This window comes from Nematolebias whitei, chromosome 7 (genome assembly GCF_014905685.2).
Source record: "Nematolebias whitei isolate Nwh7 chromosome 7, NemWhi1, whole genome shotgun sequence".
Lineage (NCBI taxonomy): Eukaryota > Metazoa > Chordata > Actinopteri > Cyprinodontiformes > Rivulidae > Nematolebias > Nematolebias whitei.
This window is the reverse complement of record NC_056504.1, coordinates 15,481,768-15,492,387: the sequence shown is the minus strand read 5'-3', so window position 1 is coordinate 15,492,387 and position 10,620 is coordinate 15,481,768. Positions and strand designations below refer to the sequence as shown.

Here is a 10,620-nt window from a genome sequence, read left to right as displayed (position 1 = left end):
TAACTCTAAATTGTCTCTAGGTGTGAGTGAAAGAGTGAATTGTTGTTTGTCTCGTTTGTCTCTATGTGTCCCTGTGATGGACTTGCGACCCATTCAGAGTGTACCCCGCCCCTCGCACAGTGATTGCTGGACATGGGCACCGGCGACCCCCGTGACCCAAAATGGAATAAGTGGGTAAAGATAATGGATGGATGGATGGAGCAAAACACTGAAAAGCAGCAATGAAGTGTGATTTAGCTAAAGATCAAATAAAGTTTTTTTATAGTTTCTTTACAATAAGATCTAAAATCAGTCAGAACTGCTGTGTATACTGTGTCCTTACAACACAAGTACATCATCACAGTTTGCCACATTATTGTAAAATGGAAATAAAAGTGATACATGGTTTTCACGGCTTTTACAAATAAAGCCTGAAATGTAGAATTCATTTGTACTCAGTCCTCTACTGTGATATCTCAAACTGAATTTCTACCATTTGTCTTCAGGCGTCGACTAATTAGTTAGAGTCCACCTTTAATCCCCAGCTGTTCTGGGGAGGCCTCAGATGTTTGTTACAGAACATCAGTGATCAAACAGCATCATGAAGACCAAGGAACACACCAGATAATTCAGGGGAAGGGTTTTTGAGATGGTTAGGGTTAGATTATGAAACAAGATCCTGCACGCTTTGAACAGCTCTCAAAGGACTGTTCAATCCAGCAGTGCTACTGCGAACATAACAAGACATGGACGTCCAGCAAACGACAGTCTAGGCAAAGAGAGCACGTGTGGTTAAAAAAAAAAAAAACAACAACACTGACCCTGAATGTGATGGGAAGATGAGGAAAAAAAATCCAGGTCAGTCATGTAAGAAAAGAGGCTGCACAAGACTTGAGATTCGGATGGGGGACAGCATCCAGTCTGATCTGGAATGGTTTACACTGAAGCAAAGTCATGAGTTAGAATACCCTTTCAATCCTTTCAATGTCCAGCCATAAATCCAAATGAGAATCTGTATCAAGATTTGACATTTGCTGTTCACAGCTGCTTTCTGTCCCATCTGACTGAGCTTGAGCTGTTCAGCAAAGAAGTGTTTTTGAAAACAAGTGGTAATGAATCAGTAAAAGGTGGTTATTGATTCCTCTGCATGCCACACTTTACAGATTTTTATTTGCAAAAATAAAAATAAAAAAAATAAAACCATGACGTTTTCTTTCCACTTCACATGTGCTACATTGTCCATCACATAAAATCCCAGTTAAATACTTTGACGCTTTTAATTATAAAAATTGGAAAAAGTGTAGTGGAGCTCATTTGGTCCCAAAACCGTAGAAGAAGAAGAGGGGGCGTGGCCATCGGTCAGCGGCTCACATCACATGACGACATGACACAGCAGCCAGAGGCTTCCTGAGTTCAGACAGACGGCTTTAGGGATACCAGCTACTCCGATACTCAAGATGCTGGCCCTCATAAACAGACTCTTAGACTGGTTCAGGTCGCTCTTTTGGAAAGAAGAGATGGAGCTCACATTAGTGGGTCTTCAGTATTCGGGAAAAACCACATTTGTCAACGTAATTGCAGTAAGTAGCTAACGTTAGCCAAGAGGGCCCAGCTGGAGTTAGTACCTGCTTGGGAGGAGGAGAGGTTGTGGAGGAAGCATTCTGTGTTACAATGTAGTTTAGGTGCTGGGTGGAAATAATAACTGGTTAGTCTCTGGTGGGGGGATGAGAAAAATAAAAGTTTCTGCGGTGGTTGCTAACAGTTTGTTTAGCTAGCCTGTGGAATGACGAGCTTGTGTCGGGCTGTCATGTGAGCAGACGTGTTTAACTCCTGGTGTGTCAACATCAACAACACGGAGCTCAGCTTTACTTTCAAAACAGCTTCCTCTTATCTGGCAGAAAGTATCTGCTGTGACAAGCTGTCGACGGTGGAGCTGTGGTTCAGTGTTTTCAGGCTCTGTTCTGGTTCTGGTTAGTTTACATGTAACAGCTGTTTATAAAAACCTAGATCTGTCTTGGACCTATTGAGCAATCCAGTGAGGGTATAGAGGAATGGTTAAACCTGCTGGACACTTTCTACTCTGAAGAAGTGGCCGTGTTGTTATTGTAGGCTATAGGTTTTTATTGTTTGCTTTTTAAGATAAGCCATTTCTGTCAACTTGTTGTTGGTTCTGACCCACCCTACCTTTTCACTTCCTCAGTCTCTGATGGGTTGTTCTGGTTTGGGCCCAGGCCAAATATGAGTCACAACATTTTTACAAAAGCCTTTAAGAGATCCTCTTTAATGTGCATTATGAACATATTTATAACACACAGTTTATGCATAAAGTTTTAACATTTAGCCTGAACGCATACGTGTGACACCATGTGCAATATTTCTATCTGCAGACTGAATGTATTATTGGTTTTACATGAAACATGCAGTTATATCCACGATTATAAAATCTAAATGCGTTCAAACTCTCTGACCTGTAATATATTAGACACGCAGCACTGTATGACATTTTTAACCTTTTTCTTAGTAGCTAAAAAAGTTAAATCTGGTCCTCTGGACATTCAAAAAACAAAACAATGTTGTTTTTAGATTGAACTTTTTTAAATTTTTCTACCTGGAATATTGAGCATGCATCACGATACTTTTTTCTTAGTACTATCAGAATATTTAATACTTTTATTTTTTCAAATATTTAGTAGTTCCTCATTAGATTCTTAATTTGATAAGACAAGCGAACAAAAACTTGTCTTTAGAAGAGCTAGTGTTCACTTCTTGTTATGAAATCCACAAACCAAACCCAAACTATGTAGCTTTGGCCAGTATAACCAACAGAATAACTGGTTTAACCCTCAATGTACACACCAACCTAAACTAAAGCTTTCAGGAGCTTTCTGTTTGTTCATAAACAACCAGAAGCATCAGAACTTGTCGGGCTACATTTCATTTTCCTGAGGTTTGAGGATGCCTTCAGTCACCTGAGTTACTCACCTCTGTTTAAGCTACATTTGATGAGCTGAAGGAGACAAAATAATGGGCCTCCATAGAAAGCAAAGAGCTAAGGAGGGCTGCAGATGTGTGAAGGTCCTGTTTTGGCTTGTTAGCTTGTGTAGTTTACTGCACTGCTGGCTTTTTAAATGTCACTTGTCAATGAAAGGAAAATACAGTCAATAGTATTGTTTTTGTCTGTAGTTTGTATTTGTATGTTAGCAAAATGTTTCATGAACCACTGGAAGAATTCTAACAAGGTTAAGTCAGGTCCTCTGGATGGATTATTTTCTGTAGAATCCATCCTGAGGACCTGACTCAATATTTACCTACCTGGATTATTGAGCATGCATCAGGACGCTGGAAGAATTGTAATGAAACTTAAAGTAATCATTAGATGTACATCTACAATTGAATCTTTTGTGATGACACAATAATCGTCTCATCGTGATTCAAGGGGTTAAACAGTTTCTAATCCATCATGGGGAAAATAATTCTCCATGATCAAATCATTTCTTAATTTAGTCTTGCACAGAGAAAGATGATTCACATCCACGTGAGGCCTTCCAATCAGATGAAAACAGCCTTGAGCAATGCAGGATGCAGCATCCATTAATGCGTTGCCTTCTGTTCTTTTTTTATCCGCCTCGTGCAGTCGGGACAGTTCAGTGATGACATGATTCCCACAGTCGGCTTCAACATGCGGAAGGTCACTAAAGGCAATGTGACAATAAAGGTAAACTGATAACAAAAGTTACTTATAATTGCTCTGCTGGAGTTATTTTTGATCATATTTCACATTCTAGTGCAGCTTTAGTGCAACAACCTGTTTGTATTACATGTTTTATCCCTGACTGTGTCTTTGTTGTCCAGATTTGGGACATAGGTGGACAGCCTCGCTTCAGAAGCATGTGGGAGCGCTACTGCAGAGGAGTCAATGCTATTGTGTAAGTTCGACTTTTTGTTGAGCACGTGAAAAGGTTTCGTAACAGTTGATCATTAATTGGTTACCGTAATTTCCGGACTATAAGCCGCTGCTTTTTTCACGTGCTTTGAACACACTGTGGCTTATACAATGCTGGAGCTAATTTATTATTATTTTTTGTGGGGGGGTGGGAGCTAACGAGCTTCATGCCGCCAAAGCAATTATCCTCTTCTCACCCAGGCACTCGCATAGCAGCTCAGGGGGGCACATTGAAGTATTTAGAGCCACTCGAAATGTGAATTGTGCATTAATGTGGCACTCCGAGCTCAGTGGGAGGCTTGGATGACTGGCCGTGAGAAATTGTTTACTAAAACTGACGGCATGCGAAGAGCAGCTTTTGCTCAAGTCTGCCAGTGGATCCCGACAGAGGAGCAGTGTAAAACAATCCTCCATCACCAACGGGTTTAGAAAGGCAGCTGCGTGGTGAAGAGGACGGCACAAGCTCAAAGGTGCAATGTGCAGGAGGAAGATGAAGATAGTGATCAATGGTGGTCAAAGTGATCTTATTTTATGTTAATGACTTCCTGGTAGGCTACTGTATTTTTTTATTTGTTTACCATCTGTGTTACAGACACTGATCAGAAAATAACATTTATTGCACGTATTTGTGTATGTTACCAGTACGTATTTAATTAAAAGTAAAAAAAAAAATCTTTGTGTAAACATCTCATGTTACAACATGGACACCCATGGCTTACAGACAAGTGCATTTTCTTTTTAAAATTTAGTGGGCGTGGCTTATGTTCAGGCGCACTCAACAGTCCAGAAGTTACGGTAATCATTTTATGTCCTGGTGTGTTTGCCATTTGGTCGATCCCGAACAGATTAATGAATTAATTACTTTTTGTTGCAGTTATATGGTGGATGCAGCTGACAGAGAGAAAATCGAGGCTTCCACAAACGAACTGCACAACCTTTTAGAAAAACCACAGCTACAAGGGATTCCTGTAAGAGGCTCTTTGTGACCTTCAGAACAGCTCTTCATGTTTCTGGTTTGATCTTGGACTTATGTTTGTGGATCAAGTGACTTCAATCACAAACAGTGACTCATTCAGAATTGGTAACGACTGCAGCACATTAGTCTTTGTGATTCAGGAGGGATGACGTTTTACTGTGTGTTCATTTTTTTAATCTGAGCAATTTAAGTTTAGCTTTATTACATTGAGGTCATTATTTTGAGGCTGTTTGTGATTGTGTCTCATCACTCCCCTCAGGCTGTGCATCTTGTCCTGACTGGACTTACTGTGGCCAATTAAAATGTGATAACACTGATTCTTTTCTGCATTAACAATTGATCAGTAAATTGATTTTTGCCCTTATTTTTTCAGGTTCTTGTTCTTGGGAACAAACGCGACTTATCCAACTCACTTGATGAAAAGCAACTTATTGAGAAAATGTAAGAAATGTTTGATTTTATTTAGTGCTTGTGTGTATTAAACCTTATTTTGATTAAAAGAGAAGCAGTGGTCCCTGACAGAATAATAATGAGTGGTGTGTCTGTAATCATTATTTACCATCTTGACCTTTTGTAGGAACCTGTCTGCCATCCAGGACAGAGAGATCTGCTGCTACTCTGTCTCCTGCAAAGAGAAGGACAACATTGGTAAATATCAGACGATGGAGACTCAAGATAGAACAGCTAATCCTAAGATTATCTTCAGTTATGAGGAAGTCTCTGTAAAAGTCTTCAATTTAAACAGTGTTGTGAATAGATAGCCACTGTCTGCTTCTACTTAATTATACAATAAATTAGAAAGAAAAAAAAAACTTGCTGCAAATGTTATTCACCGAAAAGAAATCATGACCACTGAACTAAAAGGTGAAATAGAACGATGGAGAAACAAACCACTGACGGGGTTTCCAGCAAAACAGGAAAACCTGGAAAATGACTTTCACTTTTTCCAGACAGGAAAAACTCGGAATTAGAACAATGATCCGTTGATTGAAAGATTACCTTTCTGAGATTTTACTTTGTACTGTACACATATTAATGGTAATATTTTAGTATCATTGAGCACATTGGGAACATAACTCATTCTGCTAGTTTAACAATTCATGTCTCAAAACGTTCAGCTCGTTCAAGACATTCCTGCTACGACGTTTGGTATTTCAGCAGTTTGTGCTTGTTGAATTATTTAGTTTTTTTTGTCCTTTTCTCATTGAAAATAGTGAGCTCTCTTCACATCCTTCAAGTCCTTTGTGCTGCTTAAAACCTTTTCATGCTCATTTCAGCATTTGTTCAGCTTTTTCAACTTCTTTTTGCTAATTTCAGCTTCCTTTGGCTTCTTTTTAGCTTTTTTCTAGCTATTTTGCTTCTGCTTTCAGCTTCTTTCTGCTATTTGAAGATTTTTTCAGCTACTTTGTGGTTATTCTTCAGCTAATTATAGCCTTTTTTATGCAAGTCTTATTGCTAATTTCCACCTTTTCTGCGTCTTTCAAATACAGTGCCTTGCGAAAGTATTCGGCCCCCTTGAACTTTTCAACCTTTTGCCACATTTCAGGTTTCAAAACATAAAGATATAAACAACAAAGTCCATGCTCAATAATCCAGATATACAATCCAACATTTTTCAATCAGGTCATCAGGACAGTTTCTTTTTTTTTTTGTGCTAAAATGTTTCGCCTTCGGTCTGGAAGGCTTCATCAGTCAAGAAAACACAACAAAACTGATTCTTCCCCCAACAACTTACTCCAAAGTGGAACAAACCAGTTCTGCTTGTGATAAGATGGTCTATTTGGTACGCCCCTCCTCCGTTGCCGGCCCTCTTCCTTGTTGACAGTCGTGTCAAACTGGTTGAAAACAACAAAGTCCATGCTCAATAATCCAGGTATAAAATCCAACATTTTTCAGTCAGGTCATCTGGACAGTTTCTAAGAAACTCCAGCTTGGACTTTGTTGTTTTCAACCAGTTTGACAAGACTGTCAACAAGGAAGAATGGGCAAGAATTTCCGTCTCTCCATGTGCAAAACTGATAGAGACAAACCCCAAGAGACTTGCAGCTGGAACTGCAGCAAAAGGCGGCGCTACAAAGTATTAACGCAAGGGGGCCGAATAATATTGCACGCCCCACTTTACAGTTTTTTATTTGTTAAAAAAGTTTGACACATCCAATAAATTTCATTCCACTTCACGATTGTGTCCCACTTGTTGTTGATTCTTCACAAAAAATTAAAATGTTATATCTTTATGTTTGAAGCCTGAAATGTGTCAAAAGGTTGAAAAGTTCAAGGGGGCTGAATACTTTCACAAGGCACCGTAGTTTGAGCTGTTTATGTTCCGTTCAGCGCTTTCTCTGCTCGTTTCTGCTTTAATTTCACATTTTGTTGTAATGTATTCAGCCTCCCTGCCTGGTTCTGCTTATTCTGCTCATTTCTGCATAATTTCTGCTCTGTTCATCTTTTTCTGCACAATCCTGACGTTTTCTGATTTTATTTTCCTGCTTTCATGTCAGCTGTTCAAATTCAACTCAAATCAACAGTTCAGCAACAAAACCTTTTCAGCTGGTTTCAGCTTCTTCGGCAGCTTTTAGCATTTAGCATTCACTCTGCATTTTCAGAGGAAATGCAATGTCTCTAGTTATTATTATTAATATGTTGAAATATTTCTGTCTCATTGTTTCCCTCCCCCACCTGCAGATATCACCCTGCAGTGGCTCATACAGCACTCAAAGTCGCGGAGAAGCTGAAGTTGAAGATGCCTGTCCCCTCCGCCCAGTCGATCCTCTGGCCTCAGCCCCCTCCTCCCCTCTGGTCACGGGTCCTCGACAGTCATCCCTCGCACTGCCTCTGAAGTAATCCAGCTCTCTGCTCACCACCACCACCTGCTTCACCCTGTACACTACTGTAGATGTGTAACCCCCCACTCCCCTCATGTGCAGCACTACCGTCACCCCACCCATCTGAAGTCGCACTACTGTGCTAGTGATGGTTCACACGCGTCAGGCCTTATCACTACTTGCTCTGGACATGCTGTGTTTGTGTACACGTTTGTTTTTTACACCTTCCAGAACTCTAATTGTTCAGTTTGCTGTTTCCTGACATGAGGCTGGAGCTCCTCTGCCCCCACCATCAAACATCTGCTTCATTTCCTGTCCAACATTCAGCGCTCACTTGAACAAGGTTTATTCTAGCTTTGAGCAGGTATTTGCAAACTAGTTTCTTTTGTTAATGCATAATGATCTCTGTTGGCGCGTGGAAGTGTCTCAAGTGACAAGTTTACACAAAACTTAAGATTTTAGTAGAAAGTACGAGTTTTGAGTGGCTGATGTGTCTCGAGGCGAAAATTCCCCAAACAAATTCTAAGTGCCTTTGACTGAGAGAGTCCCAATCAGACAGTTATTACCCAATGAAGTTATTAACCCACGATTACACATAAAGACTCAGAACAGACGCTGCGTAGATCCCTTCATTACACTTAATGCCACTACTCGACAATCTCTTTTATGTTTCATAATCATGTAAACTCATTTCAGTGTGTAAAACAGGACGGTACTGAAGGGGAAGAGTGAAGTATAAACACGTGAGAAAATGTTACATTGTTGGTAAATTGAATGCTGTTGAAGTCTTCTCTGTACTTTATGAAATATGGTTTTAATTGTTGCATCTCAGGTTGTTTAGGGATTTTTTTTTTTTAACATTAGGAGCCTGAACACCCCCAGGTGTCTGTCTCGAAACATGTTTTATTTGTTTGGATGATGGAAAGCCAGTGTTAGTCATGAAGACTGAGCTCACACAGAGCGGAGGACTTTGAAGATGGATGTGGTTCATCTTTTCACACTGTCCAAATCCACATGAGCTTTTGTAACAACTGGATGTCTGTATGCGACTTTTTCAAGAACGTGGTGTTTCTTTGTATTGATCAGATTATGATTTCTAAGGTTTAGCCACTGTCTGCTTGTCTGGTGGTGGATGCAGTTCAATCAGTATTTGTTCTGTTTGTGCGAGTCTCTGGAGTGGGTTGAGTCACACCCTGCATGTCGTCACGCTCACACTGTTTACCAACAGGTCTGTCTGAAGAGGACCATCCTAATTGTAGTTCTGGATTGTTGGGACCGCAGCAGTGAGGGGCTGTTCACATGGCGTGTGTCACTTTGCAGAAAGCTGTGGGATAAGAAGCTTCTTTGCAGTTTATACGTGCACGTGCAGGGCTTGTTCACATTCAGTTGCTGACTGTAAATAAGACGTTAGCATTTTTATTCAATTGCTTCTATAAATGTCATGCATTCTTTCCCTGTGATTGCTAATAAATTTTGTTTTTATATGTAATGTCTTTGTTCATTTCGTGAGATCGGCAGTTTGATGTTTTCACCACCAGATGGCAGCAGAGGCCTTTGGAAAGGTCATTTCCAGTTTTATTCTAATTTGTAGAGCAGCATGAACACATTCTGACTTTCTGCACAGTTTTTCTTGACAAAGGTTTGTTGGCAGTTCAGAAGAAACCTTAATGAGTGTTAAATTTATAAATCAGATTCTGACTTATTATTAGCCAAGTGTGTAATTGGCACCAGAAGCTGATTCAAACTGTTACAGCTCAGTCCTTCAGGGAGATGGCCCGAGGAGAGAAACTGTTCTTGTGGCAGATAGTTTTGCTCACTTTTATGTTTCCTGCTAGAAGAGAAGAGTTTATAAAAATTGTGTCCAGGACGTGAGGGGTCAGAGGTCATATTTCCTGCCCGTTTCCTGATACTCTAGATGAACAAGTCCCAGAGGAAGGATGAGAGCACCGATGAATGTTTATGCTGTTCATACAGCTCATTACAGTCAACTCCTGCCGTGTTTGGTGGCTGCTCCAAACCACATTGAAGAAAAAAAAACACAGGACTGCTTCACCCATTACTGTGTAGATCTGGATCACAGCTCCTGTGGCAGACCAAACTTCCTTAGTTGTTGCAGGATACTTCCTCTGCTGGACCTTTTTGAGGAAAGTCTTGGAAAACAGTGGTTCCAGAGAACTTGAAGGTCTGTACAGGCCAGCCAGATGGGGTGAGGTGTTGCTGTTTTGGCAGTGGTCTGAGGTCCACTGTTGTCTCATTAGTCTCAGCCGTTCTTCGGTATGTAGACACGTCAGCATTTTTATTGTAAACTGCAAACTTCAGTTCACCAGCTGGGTGTGATGAGATGTAAATTGGGGAACATTGGGGAAAAAGTAGTGAATCGAGGACACAGCCCTGGGGGGCACCAGTGCAGATGGTACCTGTATCAGAAGAGACCTTTCCTATCTGCAACTGCTGTCTCCTGTTTGTCAGGAAGCAGGTGATCCACTAGTAGATGGTAGTGACATCAAACTAAAGTCCACAAACAGGATCCTTACGCAACTCTGGAGGTGTTTCAGGATGTAATACAGTCCCATGTTCACAGCATTGTCCACGGAACTACCAACCCAGTGGGAACATTACAGGGGGTCCAGCAGGTGTCCTGTGATGTCCTTCAGGTGGGTTAAAGGTCAGTTCAAAGGATTTTATAGCACATATATCTGAGTGACAGGCCTGACTTAATGGAGTTCTCACTTAAAAACTACAGACACCTTCATTTACAAAGAACGCTGAAGTACAGAAAACAAGTCGGTTCTTCTCACTCAAGCTGAACTCAGTACTTTCTTTGAGGAGAGATCCGTCACAGGCAGAACTGTCTTGTCTCCAGAAAACTACTTTTTAGGAAATGGGACACAAAACATGTT

The 10,620-nt window shown here is 40.6% G+C and overlaps 1 protein-coding gene across 1 annotated transcript; it reads left to right on the top strand.

The window, feature by feature from the left end:
* Positions 1–1,371: 1,371 nt before the first annotated feature.
* Positions 1,372–8,680, top strand: LOC119412306 (ADP-ribosylation factor-like protein 8B). The gene is made up of 7 exons (XM_037679292.1): positions 1,372–1,559; positions 3,614–3,694; positions 3,832–3,905; positions 4,797–4,890; positions 5,272–5,339; positions 5,476–5,546; positions 7,581–8,680. The coding sequence occupies exons 1-7, from the start codon at positions 1,437–1,439 to the stop codon at positions 7,628–7,630; spliced, it is 561 nt and encodes a 186-aa protein (XP_037535220.1). The 5' UTR covers positions 1,372–1,436; the 3' UTR covers positions 7,631–8,680.
* The last annotated feature ends 1,940 nt before the right edge of the window (positions 8,681–10,620 follow it).

What these genes read in the sequence shown, in the direction of transcription:
- LOC119412306 (XM_037679292.1), top strand. Translation starts at nt 1,437, where the DNA reads ATGCTGGCCCTCATAAACAGACTCTTAGACTGGTTCAGGTCGCTCTTT. An exon ending in AAGGCAATGTGACAATAAAG is followed by an intron (nt 3,695 to 3,831) that starts GTAAACTGATAA and finishes TTTGTTGTCCAG; the next exon opens with ATTTGGGACATAGGTGGACA. An exon ending in AAGCAACTTATTGAGAAAAT is followed by an intron (nt 5,340 to 5,475) that starts GTAAGAAATGTT and finishes GACCTTTTGTAG; the next exon opens with GAACCTGTCTGCCATCCAGG.